General features: G+C 46.7%; 1 protein-coding gene across 1 annotated transcript; it reads left to right on the top strand.

Annotated features, from left to right (window-relative positions):
* The first annotated feature begins 3,054 nt into the window (after nucleotides 1–3,054).
* Kcna10 (potassium voltage-gated channel subfamily A member 10) lies at nucleotides 3,055–15,277 on the top strand. The gene is given in 2 exon segments (NM_001191713.1): nucleotides 3,055–3,077; nucleotides 13,546–15,277. A coding segment is annotated over 1 exon segment (1,536 nt). The 5' UTR covers nucleotides 3,055–3,077; nucleotides 13,546–13,598; the 3' UTR covers nucleotides 15,135–15,277.
* Nucleotides 15,278–19,534: the final 4,257 nt, after the last annotated feature.

Consider the following 19,534-nt stretch of genomic DNA (forward strand, 5'->3'; position numbering starts at 1 on the left):
CTTTTTTGATTCAGATGCTCCTTTGCAAAGAAGTTCTCACTGCATTCCTCGAGCAGAGTTCTGTTGTTGTAAAAATATATAAATAATAAAAGTATAGTGTTGTCTTTTACCCTGCTAGGTCCGCACCGCGGAATCACATCCCAACTCTGCGGCGGCCCATTGTCTCCTGCCAATACACACTTTCCTACACTCAAACCCTCACATAAAAGAACACACAACACAATAATCTTAGATCCAATTGGTAAGATATAATTGCCCACTTAAACATACATTGCCTGGTACTATCCATCCCTTGAGAACATTAATAACAACCTGTAAATACACAGAGCAGAATCTTAACATCACCTGCCATCTTGTCCTGCCACAGTCTCTCCTCTCTCCCCTAGTCTCCTCCTTCCTTCAAACTTCTCTCTCGCCCATCCTTCCTTCTCCTCCAATGACAGGCCTCCTTCTATCCTGTACCTGCCCTTCACCAGTACTTTACAAATTCAATGGAGAGGTGGTTCTGGTGAAGTCACCTGAGTTCTGAGTCCTTGACTAGGCAGCTGTCCTTGGGGCAGTGGAATTAGCATCAAAATACAGTAACTTCAGGGCAAACCACAACAGAGTTCATTCCTCCACCACACAGCCACTTGCTTCCCTGCTTGCGACCCCTTCAGCCCATGAGCACAGAGCTGATGTCTTCAAGCCTGAATTCCCAATCAGCTCTGATATCCCAAAACTTTGAGCAACTTAACTTCTCCGGCAACTCAGTCTCCCCTTTGGTAAAACTGGAATAATCCTAGAACGCACTCCTGTTGCCTGTGGGATTGAATGAACTAACACAGGCAGAGCACTAGGCCCTGTACCTGATCTGTCATAAGTGCTTGAGAAATATTAACTGCTGGGTGTAGTGTTCAGTAAATGCTATGACCAGCTCCAGGCTATCTCCTGTGTATTTTCTCTGTGAATGTGTTTGCACATGAAATTCAAACATATTCATGTTTTACTTTTCTCAATTGATTCTTCTATGAATAGAAATGTAGAGAGTAAAGAACACATAAGATATGAGAAAGGTAGGGCTTTCTTCACCCATAGAAAATCTGTTCCTTGTGGAGCCCATATTCTCTCTGATTATCCAGCTGTTATTCCAAGAGTGCTTGATCAAGGGGACCAACATCCCTTGAGATCATCAGTGACTTGGTGCCTATCTCCCAGTAGAAAACTGACTGGTTCTGTTGGAGCACCTTCTGGACCATAAGCACCTTGAAAGGAGCTCATGTTTGGGCTCCTTGTTACTCAAGCATCCAGAACAGTTTCTGCATCCAATAATTAATGTGATGGTTTATCTCAGTTATCAACACACCTGGACCAAGAAGCACACTTCTAAGTATGTCTGTGAGGATGCTTCCAGAAACACTGGGTATGTGGGTCAGTGAACCCAGATGCAAACCCCCATTCTGAGAGTGAGTGACACTGTCTTGTAGGCAAGAGGCAGAAAGCAGAACTCACAAGCAAATGCCCACTTGACCCTGTCTGAGTGGGTATGTCATTTGCTGGTGTCACCTGCAGCCATCAATCTCCTCATGCTTCAGCTTTTGCAGACAGACTTGTACCAGCGATACTCCAGAGAGGTCTGAGACACAAATCTGGGACTGGGGTTGTAGCATTGGTCTCTCCTGCCAGACGGCTTCTAAGTTCTTGAACAGCTACTGCTTTCCCCAGCTCTCCAGTCTGTAGACAGCCATGGCGGGACCATTCAACCCCTGATTGTACAAGTCAATCTAATGAAGTCACTCCTAAAGTTAATAAGGCCCCTCCTCTTGTATTTGCATTCAATTTGTTCTGTTCCTCTGGAGAACTTTAGCCAATAGAGCCAGTTGGAATACATGAAAATGTAGCAAGTTAATAAATTGCCACCACCACCAACCCTTCCCCCATCCTGGTAGACTCAGCAACTGAGTCCCATCCAGACTCCCACATTCAAAGAGGAGCCCTAGCATTCCCAGTGAGTCATTACATGGTCTGACTGGGTCTGAGAAAAGAAAGGGATAGTTGGCCCCCAAATATCATCACATGCAAAATATGGCAGGAGGCCTGGGTTAGAGGCAGAAGGAGAGTGTGAAGTCTGTGTTCTCAGTCTGGTGGGGACATTACAGTGCCACCAACAGCAGCTGGGCTCTCTGTTTCTGAGGTCTGGTGTTCATTTCTCTCCCAGGTCACTGGCTCTAGCCAAGCTGGACAAGGCCCTTTCTCTGTCACCAGCTGTGAATGGATGGCTTCTTGGAGGTCAAAGTCAGCTGAGCTTTGATTTACCCTACTGACAGGAGGAAGACAATTTTACCTGTGGTCACACAATTCACTTGCCACATGTGAGCCTGACAACCTGGGTTTAATCCAAGGAGCCCACACTGGATGGAGAGAACTTACTTCTGAAAGTTATCCTCTGATTTTCACTCTCTCTCTCTCTCTCTCTCTCTCTCTCTCTCTCTCTCTCTCACACACACACACACACACACACACACACACGCGCGCGCGCGCTATCGTACACTCACATGCACATATTAGACAAACACACATAATAACAACAACAATAACAACTCAGGATACTGCCTAAAACTACCTTGTGGTAAGGTCTTTTGGACACTAGCACTCATGTGGAGACACCTGGTCCCACTGCTCAACTCCATTACCCGCCTGTTGTCATGTTAGCTTTAGAAAGTATCCCAAGTTAGTGACTAACTCAGCTTCCTGGTCAGTAACTGAGCTGTGTGCCTACGGCGATGAAGCTGCCAGTTGTCCTTACCTTAGCTCACCCGTGCCCTGTGCCCTGTGCCCTGTGCCCTGCCCAGGCATTCTGCACCGTGCCACCCAACAGAGCTGGATATTCTCGCTGGAGCTTCCTCCATGGGCAGAGAGAAGCAGAGAGATCCTGTTTCATTCAGGGATAGGATTTCTGAATCCCAAGTATCTGCTGACCAGGATCCTCCCTGCTAGTCTTCCTGTGGACCTTGAGAGCAGCACATCCCTTCTGCTATGGCCAGCTGACCCCTGAAGAGCTGCGTAGGCTCACTAGGTCGGAGACAGCACTCCTGCTGGTGAGTGCTAACCCATGCTTTCTTCATTGGGCCCTCTTCAGGCTCCCATTGGCATTCTCCTAGAGGTCTGGAGGCATTCTGGGAAAATTCAATTGCATGCATGGCAACAAGTGTCAGTCAGCCAAGCTGGCTCACTTCCCAGCATGCTCTTGGGAAGCTGCATTCTTCTTATGATCTGCTTTCCCAGCTGTTTAGCTTGAGGTATTCCAAGAACACCAGCTTCAGTCTGGGTTTTCTTTCTTTGAGAAGAAAGCATAGCTGTTCACCACATCCTCATCCTCTGTGCATGCTCCAGATATTCTGGAGTCCTGCTGGGACTTAAAGAGCCCCCGGAAAACCCTCTATAACCTTCCTGCTCAGTGCTCCACAGGAAAGTCAACCGAAGAGCAGACCTTGGGAAACTAGAGGCAGGAAGACACTAGCTTTATTGTATTCTGTCAGACACACAGCAAACCCCTCCTACCACCCCACTTCCATAAGCCCACTCCACTCCCATAGGCAAATGCCTACAATTCTACTATAAGTGCTTTGTTTCCCCAAATGATGCTTTTTTGTCCCAAACAATGAATTATTCAACAAATATTTTCTTTCAGTGGTTCTTCTGTGTTCAACATAACATATTGTTCTAAGGCCTTGGGTTAGGCAAGGATATGAATCTTTCTCCCAGATCTCACTGCAAACATTGTTATTATGCTTGCTTTCCTGATTAGGGGATTTAAAAGAAAAGAGTTGAAATAACTATCTCAAGGTCACATAGCTTCGGAAATCCTGCAAACAGCTAGCTATGGTGTCATACACCTGTAAATCCAACACAAGAAAGATGAACCAAGGACATCATGAGCTCCTAGCCAGCCTGGACTACACAGAGAAAACCTGTTTCAAAAACCAAAAACAAAGAAGAGGAGGGGGAAGAAAGAGGAGGAAGAGAAACAATTTTGAAATGTGAGGAAGTTTGGAGGTACTTACAAAAGAGAGACGATGGCATCTGTCATGTTATATCCAGTGTCAACATGAGGACACAGGGCTTGGCGTTCTGACCATAAGCCACCTACACAGGGAAAGGGGAGCAATGGAGAATGTGTGGGGAGTGACTGCTGCCAGCTGGAGCAAGGGTCAAGCTTACTGCTCTCCTCTATCCCTTGATGGATGTCACATGAGTCCACACAGATGGAATTGGTCCCAGGGTCCCACCACAACACAGGAGACAGAGGCACTTGGAGGATGCTTGCTAGAGTAGGAGTAACGGGATTCCCCTGAAGACCTTCAGCTTGGATGCCTGGGTCCATTCTAGTTGGAAGAAGGAACTCTCTGGGAGCTGAACAGGGGGTACAGAAAGGTTTAAGGATCCACAACAGACATCTAGATGAGAGGAAATGTCTGAACAGGTCATGGTAAGACAGGTGTCAGGGAGGATCAGGCAGACAGGAGACATCACGAAGGCACATCTCAAAGGCTTTGGAAATGACCGAGTGAGATGGCTGTGAAGAAGGAGGCCTTTACAGAGCAATGAAAGACTAGGGCATGTCTTGGGGGAAGGGAAAGTCAGGGTGAGCTCAGCATGGGAGCAAAGGTCAGCCTTAGCAGTATTATCAAAACCAAGCCAACAACTGGGAGAGGTGCACACACCTGTGACCTCATAACTCAGGAAGCAGAGGCAGGAGGATTTCAAGTTTAAGTTTAAACTAGGTACCTGTGTCAAGCTTATGATGATAATGATGGTTATAACAATGATAAAAATTTTATACATACAGCCCAAGGCAGCTAGGCCCAGCCTCTGACATACATCACAACCAACTTTTACATAGTACATGTCATGGTGTTTAGAGTTTTCCTAAGAGTTCGTATGCCCCTATCCTCTGCACCATAGAGAAGAAGAAACAGAGAGGAAGCAGCCTGCACAGGGCCACAGGAAGTGGAGTTTGCCAACAGCCTCAGCATCCATGCTTGTGACCACATGGCTAAGCAAAGAGCCTCATCGGAGGATAAAGGAAGGAAGGGGTAGGGGCGATCCTAGGTTAATTCATCCATGATGAATGGCAGCACATTGTCAGATCTTAGAAGATGAAAGGGCCTATCCTAAACCTTGGTGTAGGCTTCCAAGAAGCACTGGCAAGAACTAGGCTCAGATTTAAACACCGTCAGGTCCCTGCCTCACCTTCCCTAACCACTCTAGATGAGAAATACCCCCATCTTTAGATAATAGCAGTCTTCCCAGGTCAAGTCCACCTGCTGTGTCTGTCAAAAGAAAACAAGAATACAAAAGAAGTCCTTAGGAGTTGTACAAAGCGGCATGGGACACAAGAGTGGAAGGGTCGCGGAAGCTGCCGGCTTCTCGTGCCTTGATTCCTCCAGCCTCTTCATGCAGGGACAGATGTAGCAAGACTGAAAGTCTACTTTGACTACCTGTCGTGTCACATGTACTTCGGTCAACACAGATCGGACCTGAGTGGGCAGGCAGGTGTTTCTCTGCCTATTTTAAAAGCAAACAACAAACACGTAGATTTCCCTAGTGTTACACAGCTAGTGAGAAGCAGAGGCCACACTGGGGCTCAGGGCCCTGGAGTCCATACCTGCTCTGTTTCCAACTAACAAACTGGCTGTATGAAATCAGTGGCTGTTGGCAAGGTTAAGCAGGAGTAAAGAGTTAAAAAGTCGTATCACCAGTAATAGATTTTTCCTAAAAAAAAACATTCTTTCTTGCATTATTTAGGATTAATTAGAAACAGCTTCACATTTGGGGGCTGGGGGAGAACTTTTACAGGAACATAGGCCCCACCTTACCTACCATCCTGTTCTACCTGAGGCAGCTAAGTGGGGGTGACCAGCAGGAACATTCAGAGGGGTCATCTAAATTCCTGACAGGACAAGTAGTAGGATGCAGAATCTGCATGGGAACCTGCTTGAGGACAAGGTGTGCTGCTCTGTAGACCATTCTGGGCTCTGCCTCGCTTCCCTGTAGAGGTACTCCTGGATCCACACATTCCCATGAGCCTGTTTGGGAACAGCCACCATGGGAACTCTGCAGACAGGAAGCCCACAGTTAGTTCAGTTTCACCACTTTGGAACCTGCAAGAAGGCATACAGTATCCAAAAGCAAGGCTTCGCCATATTTCCCCTGGTGTCTAGAAACCTGTCACCATAGAGACAGAGGCACCCTTCTCTCACAGGCAAATAGGGAGGCAACGTGGGCCCTTAATGCACAAAACCATGAGGTCCAGGGCAAAGAGTCCAAGAGACCTTTTTTCCTGGCTGATTTTTGAAGTAAAATTATTTTCCCCAAGATCAGTGGGTTCTGGTCCCCATGGTTAACAGCAGCTAAATTGTAAGCCTCTCATCGCTCCTGGAATGAATTATTCTGGGATCATTCCTTTCCGAATTGTTACTGCTACTCGGGGTTTAAGTGAAAGAGCTCTTGCCTGCATCTTTCCATCCCTTTAGGAAGGTAGCTTTGTCCTTGAGCAGTCCTCACAGGGAGAGAGACACACTGCCCACGCTGTGCCCATCGCCACTCTAACAAGGAAGAGAGCCACGTGACCAGCCATCTGAGCCCCCTCCAGTCCTCTCTGCCTTCTTCAATTGCTGCAAGCAACAGAATCTTCTCCTGTTCCGAGAGGCAAAAAGATTAGATTGGAGAAAGGGGCCAGGCACCCCTGGAATAGAAACGTCTGTGCAGTGTGGGTGGTGGTGCAGGAGTCTGCCTTTATGTATCTGCATATTTGCTGAGATGTCTTGGTAACTGTGTGTGTAATATGCATGTGTCTGTGAGTACTTGTACAAGAAGTGTGTGTCTATGTGTGGGCATATGTTGTTTCACATGCATGCAAGCACATGTATGCATGCCTCTGTGTGTGTGTGTGTGTGTGTGTGTGTGTGTGTGTGTGTATCACAGTTTCTAGAAAAATTGAATGAATTCACATGAGCATCACCCATGTGGGTCTGCTGTTGTGGAATTAGAGGGTAATAGGAAGAATGTTGAGTTTGGAATTTAAACACCCGTGTGTGAGTCACAGCTTCCTAGCATGGACTAGTCATACACCTTCCTGGACTTCATTGTCTCTCTATGTTAAATGAAGATAAGGGTCCTTGCCAATGACAGTAGACAGTGCCAGGTTCAAACCCTTTATGGATTTCATATGCATCGTTAATCTGAGGTGAGCAATCACCTCACCCATTGTGCCAGGACAGGAGGAGATAGTCTTACCAGAGCACAAAGGAATAGCGATCAGGCCACAGAAATTGGCCTCTGCTGGCCTTCTTCTCACTCAGCATCACATGCATCTCAGGCAGCTTCTGAGAATGCTCTGCTACTGCACCAAGAAGGGTAGAACATGGTACCAAGAGAGGGGAAGGTGGAGGACCAATCTCACCCTGACACTATCAGCATCCACAGAGCACCTACATCACATGTGAGGTGCTTCTGTGTGGCATAAGTCCCTCTCCAGCAACTCTTGAAGCAGAAAGCAAGGAAGTCGCCATAATGCTGAGGGACCTTAAGTCAAAGGATCCTCCAGCTTGTCCACAGTCACACAGGTAGCAAATGGGCAGACCATGCAAGATCAAGAGCCACGCGGAAACTGAGAGCTGGCCTTTGTCTCTGCCCCCAGAGCCTGTACCCACAGTCACTCAATGTGGCAGTGTTTGCTGAAGAGAGAAAAGAAAGTGGTAGTCTTGAGAGCTAGCCTGGAGAGGACCACCAAGACTTGGAGCTAGCTGGCCATAGAGGGTAGAAGAGGGAAATCAAACATGAAAGGAGCACCAAGGCCAGGAATTGCTTCCAGTGAGACAACAGCGCCCTCTCCTGTCCAGACAGAGCAGCGCCACAGTCAGTCTTTTCTGGCAATCCTCCACTCAGAGCCCCACAAGACAATGAAAACCCAATTCCAAACTAGCCCTGCCTAAGAGCTCCCTGGTCTGGTCTCCTCCACCAACTGACAACCCTGAAATATCTGACCTTGCCAGTGACAAATACCCGTGTGCTCCCTGTCTCTGAGACACGGGGCCCCGAGGCACAGAATACACAGTTGTCTCTGCGGATGACTTCTTGCAGTCATTATCAGACTCCCTGACAGCTGCTACCTTACTTGACTATAGAGGAGGTGTTGGGTTGCTAGGCAACCAAAGACAACCTGTGTAGAAAGGCCAAGGAATGGGCTCCAGATCCTTCCTGCTTAGTACAGCTCAGTGACCTTGCAAAGTTAGACCTGCAAACGACTGTTTTAGAAGCCTGTGGTGGAGCGTGCAGAAAGAGGCTTGGTGATGGTGGAGACCACCACACCACAAAGACTCATCAGCATCTGTGCATGGACCAAAAGTCCAGACATGTTATAGAGTAACAGAGAAGCTGGAAACACTGTGATCTAGGCAAAGGCAGTGAAAATGGCTTAAAGGGGCTTCTCAGTATCTAGATGATGTGCCTCAGGCCATACGACAAGTCTGTCTGGCTCTGGGGAAGAGCAATAAGATAACAAGTAAGTCCCAGGGTATTTGACATACCCTAGGACAGTGGATGGGCTAGACTGCTCCTGAGTGCTACATGCTATGAGACACAAGCATAGCCACCCTCTGGAGGGAAAACGTGAACCAACAGTACTGGGCCCTGAAAAGTATAGACAAACTTTTAGAGAGCTCTCAGGAGGACAGAAGTACCTCCACCTGGCACCCTGCAGGAAAGCTGTCCCTTCAGGCAAGGTTAGAAGAGTGGCCTGCACACATGGTGGCCTAGAAGGAGGAAGTGTGCCATGGGGAAGGAGGTCCATCTGCACACCGATGCAGCCAGCACTGTTCTGGGCGAGCATATGGATGATGAGAGGAATCAGACATTGTGATCCCTTCAGATGGGTGAGAGCTCTGCCTGGAGTCAGAGCAATTCTTCAGAGGCCTTAGAGGCCCAGCAAATAAAAGCCAAGACTGCTATTAGATGTCACACCAGCCAACATAACAACGGAAGCTGCTCCAAAAATTCTCAGCTCCTTCCTTACTGAGGGACCTTTCTAACCCAGAGAACAATACCTCAGGCTGTGAATCCAGGGAAGGAATGAAATTCAATCTTCCTTACTACAAATGACCATTGGAACAAAGTGAATTATCTCTAAGGAAAGGATTCTCCCATATTACAAAATGGCATGAGCATGGGTTTAGGATGGAAGGTAGTTTGTATGGCCAGAGGCCGCATGCACATTTCAGACGTTTCTCTACTGGATTCACACACACACACACACACACACACACACACACACACACACACACACTCAGAGGGGCAGCCCTCCTCTATGGATCCAGAAAGCACAGTGAGCCCAGGTCACGGGTTGCATTCCCTCTTGCTAAATATCCACTGATCCCAGCCAGCTAGGAAAATGGTGTCTTTTAAACATGACAGAGTTGACAGAATTTTAACAATATGATAACCTAAGCAAGATCTGCATAAATACCACATGCCATCAGGGTCCTTCACAAGTCCCTGCCCCTCTGTGAAGAAGAGGTCAGACAATGGCTTCTGAGAGAGAGAATCTGTTTTCTCCAAGGATAAGTCCCTTAATGGAGTATTCAGTATCAAGTGAACAGCGCTAAACACATGTACATATGAGCAACACTAAATAGATCCTGTAGATCATACAGATGCATAGATCATATCTATGTATAATGAAGATAGAAGAGGTCATGAATTTGTGAGAGTGGAAACATAAGATGAATTGGAGGGGGAGATACAAGTAATGTAAACACTGTACTCATAAGTGAACTTCTCAAAGGATTATTTTTAAAAAATATCTGCTGAGCCCTTATAATGTGGTCTGTCTTGGAGCTGGGCACCATGTGAGTTCCACACAAGAGCACACATGCAGCAAAAGAGCACACAGATGCAGCCCATACAGCCTTCAAAACACACACACACACACACACATACACACACACATGCACACACACACGCACACACATGCACGCACACACACACATACACACATGCACACACACACATGCACACACACATTCACACACACATGCACACACACATTCACACACACACACGCACACACACATTCACACACATGCACACACATGCGCACACACACACACACGCACACATGCACACACACATTCACACACACACATGCACACACACACATTCACACACACACATGCACACACACACATGCACACACACACACACACACACACACACACACCATGTCATTTCCCTTGGTCCTTACCCAGATCTTGCAGAACAGAGGCAAAGCATGCACTCTGATCTCTGTTTGCTTGCTCTCCTTTGACCCTTGAGGATTCAGGATACCACGATGCACACTAGACCAAGCCTGCAGCCTGGTGCTTTCTGTGCTGTGTATGCGCCTGTGAGACAATCACTGGCGCCCACGTTGTAATTCCTCCTGCTTTCCCACCCTTCCTCCCAGGCCACTGCCGCTCAGCTTCCTGCTGCTGTAGGTTAAGGAACGTTTGAGGTTTTGTATTCATGAAATTACTCTATACATTTTCGTCTGGCTCCTTTGACTCAGCCTATTTTCTTATTATAGGTGACAACACAAACGGAGGCTTGATGAGATACGCAAGCAGTTAGTGTAGGCAATGCAGGTGTCCTGGCTCGGAGCCGAGTATGCTGCCTGTCACTCAAACTTACCAGACATCAACTCCATCGTTCAATCACCAGACATTAACTGAGCACTTGAGTTGGCTGACTGTGTAAAACCAGACATGATCCCTGCCCTCAGGAACATGCAATCATTCCTTCCTGCCTTTATTAACCAACATAGCAAATAATATTTACCAAATAACCACTCAGTGTGGATGCACTGCTTGAAATGATGCTGTCCCCCAAACCCTCCACCATCCTCCTATCTGCCACTTCAGACTGGACACTGGTACAGAGAGTGATTCAAGGTAAATCCTGTCCTTCAAGAACATGCAAAAACAGTAGTGCCCCGCACTCTGGGCACTTGCAAGAGGCTTTAGGTACAGAGACTGAGCCATGCAGAGGGAGCCTATTGTCCCTCCACATGGAGAGCCAAAGAGTATTCAGTGCAGCAAGCCAGGATACAAGAAGGCAGATAGAGCTAGACTGGCCAGTTAGGCTCTGTGGCAGGATATAGACTGTCCATATGAGCTGGGAAGATGACAAAAGAGAGAAAGTGGCCTAGAAGTGGGACAGCTTAGAGGTGGGTCAGGTAGAGCAGATGGGAAGAGTATAGAGCTGAGATTCCTTCTGCATTTCCTCACCTGAACCCCGTTCTCCCCCTTGAGTTTTCTGTAGTGATGAGGAAGGGAGGGTGGAGGGCAGTTACCTACACTTAAAGAAAAGATAGCTTAGGGGTTACAAAGTTACACCCTAGTAACTCTCAATCTCTCTTTGTACACTTTCTTTTGGGATTTGAGTTTGCACATGTGAGTTCAGGTGCGCCTGTCCTATGCCCAGAGGGCAGAGAAGGCCATCTAGTGTCCTTCCTGCTTTGTCTGTCTCTGCCTTATTCCCTTGAGGTAGGAATTCCATTGAACTTGTAACTCACTGCTTTTTTAGTGGGACTGGCTAGCCAGAAAAATCTCAGCAAGCATATAAGCTTCTTTCTTGCCTCAACACATACGTGCACACACACACACACACACACACACACCACAGAACTGAGATTAGATGAGAATGTGACACACCTGGGGTACCAGGGATCCAAGCATATTTCTTCATACTTGCATTTCAAGCTCTCTCACCCACTAAGCCTCCTCTCAGCCCCTCAGCATGGTCTTTGAGATGGGAATTACTAATTCTTCTTATCCACTTCATATAGCAGAAAACTAAGAGTCATAAAAATCCAGTAGTTTATTCGAAAATACACATCCCCTGAGTAGTGAAACTAAGCTCCAAGCCAGTCCACTTTCACCCATGTTAGGGGCACATATATAGACCCAGGATTTGAGCTGCTGGCTCTGTTCTCAAAAATCTTACACACAGTTCCGTCCCATGTTCCAACCACTTGCTCTTTGCCAAGCCTCACGCAAGGTGCACACGTGGGTATATCTTCTGCAGTCTATAGAGAAGGAGTAGCTCGGTGAAATGAGGAAGCCAGCAAAGGCCACACATGTCTAAGAGGGTGCTCAGCTCCTGACCTAACCATCTAATCACTGTACATGGACTGCAAAGCGGGCAAGGCAAGCCTCCAAAGAGCTGAGATCCTGCAGTTCCATAACCCTGGCTCCCTACACCTCAGCCCCCTGTGGTGTAGTAGCGATGGCTCTGGGCCAAGACACCACCACAGAGCTCACAGGACTCTGCAGCACTAGCTACAGAGTTGTTGAAAGTCACTTGCCCACTTGATACAATACAGCTGTCTTCTAACTATTGCCATCCAGCGCGATAAGGGAATGTGAAATCACTTTGAAGAAACTACAACACTGTACACAGCAGGGACTCCCTGTCCCCTGTAATGTAACTATTCCAAGGCCATGGCCACTACAGATGCCACCTCAGGTTAGGTCACTTACCTCTCTCTCCATATTCACTCTAGACTGCCTGACTAGTGTTCTTCAATAGAAGCAGAAGCTGGCAGGAAACTGGAGAGAGTGTTCGTCTATGTTCATGCATATCCAAGCCTTTGTGCTTTTTGTCCTAAGCCTACCCCAAATGCCCCCTACACAACAGAGATGGGAGAGGAAGGGAGGGAGGGAGGAAAGGCTGAAAAGAGAGAATTCCACTGAAAATTATTCACCTTGATTTAGAGCCAAAAACTTCCACTGGCTAGTGACTTCCAAATTTCCTGTGACGTGGAGACACTGGCAAACACAGCAATAGATAAAATCCTCTTTCTGCCAAGCATTTCACACATGTATCACATTAACGCTACCCTCAACGATCTCCTTCCAGATAAGGGGCTCCAGTCACAAACAGCATAATTTTTATGAAGTGTGTAGATCAGCCACCCCGCCTCCATCTTCTTAGTTTTCTTGAATACCATCCCAGACCTCAGGACGTGGTCCAAGAGGTAGTGATGGAGTTGACAGAAAAGAGAAGAGCTTTGGCTAGGAAGATTTTTAAGAAACTGACTGTTGGGCACAGAAGAGTTAAGAGTGACAGTGGGTGTGGAAATGTGCTGGATATAATGACGGACTTGACAAGAATACAAAACTATGCACATTATTACCAAGGAACATTAACTTTCTCTTTATGGAGACCGCCTTTATGCCACCATGTTTCTAACCTTCCTATTCTGGGGACAGCTTGCCCCTCATCCCTAGGATCATTCCTTGTACTTTTTTTAAACTAGTAGTTGGTGGGTATAAACTCAGAGGAGCAAAATAATACCAAGGATTTATTGTTGCTGGAAACACCACAGCATTCTTCCTCAAGCTAATGCTAAATACTGTATCTTACACTATAAAGCATATTCATTTTACTGCTGTGTCTTGCCTCAGTGGTCAAGAACCAGTATATCCTGCCCTGACTCCCATATAATAAATCCCTTCTTCCCCACAGCTTCCAGTGTGTAGTAGACTGAGGTCTTCATGCTGCTGTTCTGACTCCCTAGAATGGATGTGTGTAGCTGGAGAGAAATGGAAGTTGCTCTGGTCAATTTTGATAACTCAGATGAAATCCATGAAGAGCCAGGCTATGCCACAGACTTTGACCCAACCAGCTCAAAAGGCCGACCTGGTAGCAGTCCTTTTTCCAACTGGAAAGTCCTTATCAGTGATAATATCAGCCATGAAACTGCCTTCTCCAAGATCCCAGGAGAGTATGTGGATCCCCCAGGGTCTGAGCCAGTGGTCTTGAATGAGGGAAACCAAAGGGTCATCATCAACATTGCTGGGCTGAGGTTTGAGACTCAGCTCAGAACTCTCAATCAATTCCCAGAGACACTCTTGGGAGACCGGGAGAAAAGGATGCAATTTTTTGACTCCATGAGAAATGAGTATTTCTTTGATAGAAACAGACCTAGTTTTGATGGAATCTTATATTATTACCAGTCTGGTGGGAAAATACGGCGGCCAGCCAATGTGCCTATTGATGTTTTCGCTGATGAGATCTCTTTCTATGAACTGGGTAGCGAGGCCATGGACCAGTTCCGGGAGGATGAAGGCTTCATTAAGGACCCTGAAACACTGCTGCCCACCAATGACTTTCACCGGCAATTCTGGCTTCTCTTCGAGTACCCTGAGAGCTCCAGTGCAGCTCGAGGTGTGGCTGTGGTCTCGGTTTTGGTTGTAGTCATCTCCATCACCATCTTCTGCCTGGAGACACTCCCGGAGTTCCGAGAGGACAGGGAGCTGAAGGTGGTCAGAGACCCCACCATCAATACAAACAAAACAGGCCTCTCCCAGACCATGTTCACTGATCCTTTCTTCATGGTGGAGTCCACCTGCATTGTGTGGTTCACCTTTGAGCTGGTGCTCCGGTTTGTGGTCTGCCCCAGCAAGCCTGACTTCTTCAAGAACATCATGAACATCATCGACATCATCTCCATCATCCCCTACTTTGCGACCCTCATAACAGAGCTAGTACAGGAGACCGAGCCAAGCGCCCAGCAGAATATGTCCCTCGCCATCCTGAGGATCATCCGTCTGGTGAGGGTCTTCCGCATCTTCAAGCTCTCCCGACACTCTAAAGGGCTGCAAATCCTGGGGCAGACGCTGAAGGCTTCCATGAGGGAGCTGGGGCTACTCATCTTCTTCCTCTTCATTGGGGTCATTCTTTTCTCCAGTGCAGTCTACTTTGCTGAAGTGGATGAGCCAGAGTCCCATTTCTCTAGCATTCCTGATGGCTTCTGGTGGGCTGTGGTCACCATGACAACTGTAGGCTATGGTGACATGTGCCCGACCACCCCAGGAGGGAAGATTGTGGGTACACTGTGTGCCATTGCCGGTGTCCTCACTATTGCCCTCCCTGTGCCTGTCATTGTCTCCAATTTCAACTACTTCTACCACCGTGAGACTGAGAATGAGGAGAAGCCAAACATCCCAGGAGAACTTGACAAAATCCTCAACAGCATGGGTTCCAGAACGGGGAGCACTGAGTCTCTTAACAAGACCAATGGCAGCCGTTCTGCAGAGAAGTCCAGGAAGTGACCAGCCCAAGGCTTCTAGATTCTCTGAACTTCTCTCTCTCTCTCTCCCTCCTTTCACTGTTTTCCTAGGATGAAAATTATGTCATGTGGCCAAGAGGCCATCTCTGACTGTGAGCTCTCTTAATAAATTCATACTTCTGTTCTATTTCCCGGGCTGTTTGTTCTCAACCCATTACAAGATTTCCTCTCCTTTCCTGTGAAAGTATTAGTTCAACCTGTGGATGTTACTTGTTCGTGTGAAAGTGCAGATGCCAAGCCTGCCCAGGCCTAGGGAATCAGAATCTAACTTTTAACATAATAAAGTTTAAGAAGTATGAGGTTTGGTCTTCCTTTAAATGCTGCATATTAAAAGACCAGAACTGGGCTGAGGAGGTGGTTAGTAAAGAGTTTGCCATGTAAATTCGAGAATCTGAGTTTGAATACCCAACACATACATACAAGCTAGACAGGTATGGCCTAGTGATCCTACTACTAAGGAGACAAAGACAGGAAATCCCAGGAACAAACTACCAGCTAGACCAGCCCAACTGGCGAGTTTCAGTTTCAATGAGAGACCTTGCCTCAAAATATAAGATGAAGTGTGTTGAAGAAGACACCTAACATCAGACTTGTGAAAGTGTACTGACATGAATGTGTACTGACACACACGTGAACATCCATACAGATGTGCACTCACACCACCACATATGCAAGTAAATATATACATATAAAATAAAATGTAAATAAGTAATATAAAAATCCAGAACTGTAACAATGAATATAAATGAGTTCCTAGTACTGACACCTGTTTAGCATTACATAAGCTAAGTCCATCCACTGAGATCGTATCACTGCCTCCCACTATAGCATGCACAGCAGGCTGGATTTATGTCTCCCTTGCCAGCCTGTCTGGTAGAAATGAGAAAATTCTAAAGAGGTACTCGTGCCCCCTCCCTTTGGCTACCAGACTATCCAAAGTACTTCAAGAGATTGGAATCTCACCTCAGGAGTCTCATGCCAGGGGAAGGAAAATACTGAATCCTCTCACCAGCCAGAGAAGGAACTGGTCTTCAGAAAGAGATTTACAACCTGTCAAACCATCTTGCAGGAGAGACTGGAGCAGAGACGGTAATGGGTTAATAATCCTTGGGACCATGTCTTAACTGAGACTGTTTAACCATACTTGCCTCTACCCCTTTACTTAAATCTATCCTTCAAGCTGGAACCCCCAAAGTCTCTCCATTGAAATACTAATCTTTTACATAAGGTGTGGTTTCTACTGGGAACTTTCATTCATACACTTCTAATTTGGCTCTTTAGATTGGCTTACTAAGGATGAATGGTGGGGCCCAGCTCTTTAGGGCTTTCAGGGCACAGGCTGGTAAGTCTGGTTGCACTCCATATTACCCTCAAATATACCCTGAGGTCACCCGGGAACAAGCATTCAGGCTCCTGCCTTTGAGTCTTGCTTTCTTTGCCTTAAGGAAGAGGGTTTGAATAGATTGGGGAAAGAGTGAAAGGAATTTGAAACTGACTTTCAATCCTCATTTGTCCCCAGATCTCTTCCCAATTCATAGATATGGTACATGCCCATCCCCCTTGGTCCTTAACCCTTTCCTTAGACAGTGGGCATGAAACATACTCTTCAATGCTTTTACCTGGCCTACTTCCAAGGAGCAGCTCAGACACTGGAGATTCTAAAAATGAGTATGAAATGTGCCAGAGGACAGTTCCAGGATCATAGATCTGTCTGCCTACCTTGGGCTTCATCTCCCATAGGATAACCAGGAATTGGCCAGTAGCCTGAGGAGCAGCTGGAGCAGAAAAAGCAGGCATGTGTCCAGAGGCCAGGCTTACCAAAGGATGACAGCTGTGTCTAGTTGACCTGAATTGAAACATGGCTTTCCTGAGAGAGGAGTTTAGTCAACCCACCAAGCTCCCAGGATAAGAGAATCAGAATCCTAAAGGATAGGAAAGGAAGCTGCTACTCTGTCCCTCCCAACCTACCTCCTCAAGTAAGCAAAGCTTGTGCCTCTCTCTATCCCAATACCCAAATTCTAACCTCATAACAAAGGTAAGTCAGTGCAAGAGCAATGCCCCGGGGCCCTAAGTCACTGCACAGCCCACAGTACACAATTCCTCCATGTATGTCAGAGTTCTTCAGAAAAGTAGAACCAAAGGTGGATGGGCCTGTGAGTATGAAGGTCTGCATACAAACATTTGCATAAATAAGCTTATACACGCACTTACAACATTATATATGTGGTAGTCCTTTTATGTACTGTGGATACCTTTTAAGGCTTCTAAGGTTCATGTTGGTAACCTACATGGGTAAGCAGGTGAGCTGGAAACCCAAGAGAACTAGTAGCATAGTTCCAGCTTGGCGGCGGGCAGGTACAAAACCCAAGTAGAGTCCTCAAATGCTTCTTCGTGTATTGGATTACAGTTAATACTGGTACTCGCAGCTAGACGACGTGCAGAGAACAAGTTCGTGGAGTGCTCAGCCATGAATGAGGCATGTGTATCACCCATCCTTCCCACAGGCTCAGGGGGCATCTCCAAGGAGGGGAGGTGATGCTGCAAGTCAGGGAAGACTAAGGCAAAACAGGCTCCTCACCAGGACAGGAACACTGCACTCATGAGCTCACAACAGCTGTGGTTGGCTGCCCAGGCTCTTGTCAATCAACCTTCCAGCATAGAATGACGAGAACGCCATGAGCCCCTCCCTACTCTACCTGAAGGGCTATGGACAGTTGGTGATTGCTAAAAAGGGAGTCAGTTTTCTTCGGAGATGTGGTCCCTGGTAAGTTGACTGTGCTCCAGTAGATGACCCCACACCCATTCATATATGGGCAGCTCAAACAACTCAATGGGAGGTAGATGATAGATAGATAGATAGATAGATAGATAGATAGATAGATAGATAGATAGATAGATAGATAGATAGATAGATAGATAGATAATGTGGGAGGGTCCACATAAATTAATGAGTTATTACTTTATAAGTGCTTTCCTTTGGAACTAATTAATAGTTACCAGAAGAACTTGCCTTTATAGTCGCAGTCAAAATGCAGCCCTCAGCAGAAGGAAATTGAGTCTAGGGACAGCATAAAAGTTGATTCATGGGCTGGGAAAATGTGTGAGTCAATAGAGTATCTTACAAGCACAAAGAACTGAGTTCAATACCCAGAGCCCATGCTTTTAAAAAGTCCAGGGTGGTAACATGCATCAGTAACATCAACACTGAGAAGGCAGAGGCAAGCAAATCCCTCAGGTTCTCTGTCAGTCAGCCCTGCCTACTTGGCATATTCCAGGACAGTAGAAGACCCAATCTCAAAAAAAGAAAAACTATAGACAATATATGAGGAGTGACATCAGACGTTATCCTCTGACCTCCACAGGCAAAATAAACACAGATGCATAAAAGCTCATACATACACATAAGACAATCAAATTATCTGATGTAGGACGCAGACTATAGCCAGAATCCGGATATCATAAATAATAACCAGCTGCCCTGTTAGCTGCTTTACATGGGTGGTTTATATCTCATCTTAACTACTACAAAGTAGGGATTATTTCCATTTAATTGGTGAGATATCAAATCTTCATCAAGTTTAGTAATATTTTTCCTGTGGCAAAGTCACCTCAGTGGAAGGGACACCAAATTGGCAGCTCTGATAATAGCCAAATTATGGTTTCTCACACCTTCTTGGTTAGAAACCCAATACCTGTGTTGTAATCCTCAATCCTCCCTCCTCCCAACCAAACTAAAGGTGTTTCGGCATAGTCCTGCATAGCTCGCTCCCTGAGCTATGGACAGGCTGGTTAGAGTCACCTCTGCTGTCCCAGCCTCTCCCGGTCCACACTTGTATCCACTGGTCTGGGAAGGAGGATTTTACAAGATTGCATCACAATCACCTGGGCACAGACTCACCATGGCCTCCCAAGACAGTTGCTCACACAGACAGCTGCCATGTGCTCCTCATAGATTCTCAGAAACTGGCCCTACTGGGCCATGCTGCCTTCCTCAAGTCCCAATTGGGAGTGCACAAGCTGGAGCAGGAGTAAATTAAGCAGGATGCTTTCAGTCACAAGTGACAGAAACTTAGCCCAAACTGAACCAGTTTTGTTTAGATTGTATGGCTCCCAACTGAGCACTGCCAACAGAAAGGCCAAGAGTGGGGTGGTGGCATCTGGGGACTCAAACTCTACTTCAGAGCTCTCGATTCCTCCTCCCGTGTTCTGCTGGATGACCTCCTTCTGCCCGGAGTGAACATTCTCAATAGGGCAGGAAGACTAGCAGTCCTCAGTTCACAGTTTTATCCCTACTTAATCAAAACAGGAGAGAGAGAGAGACAGACAGACAGACAGACAGACAGACAGAGACACAGAGACACAGAGACACAGAGACACAGAGAC

Source organism: Rattus norvegicus, chromosome 2 (assembly GCF_021556685.1).
Source record: "Rattus norvegicus strain SHRSP/BbbUtx chromosome 2, alternate assembly SHRSP_T2T, whole genome shotgun sequence".
Lineage (NCBI taxonomy): Eukaryota > Metazoa > Chordata > Mammalia > Rodentia > Muridae > Rattus > Rattus norvegicus.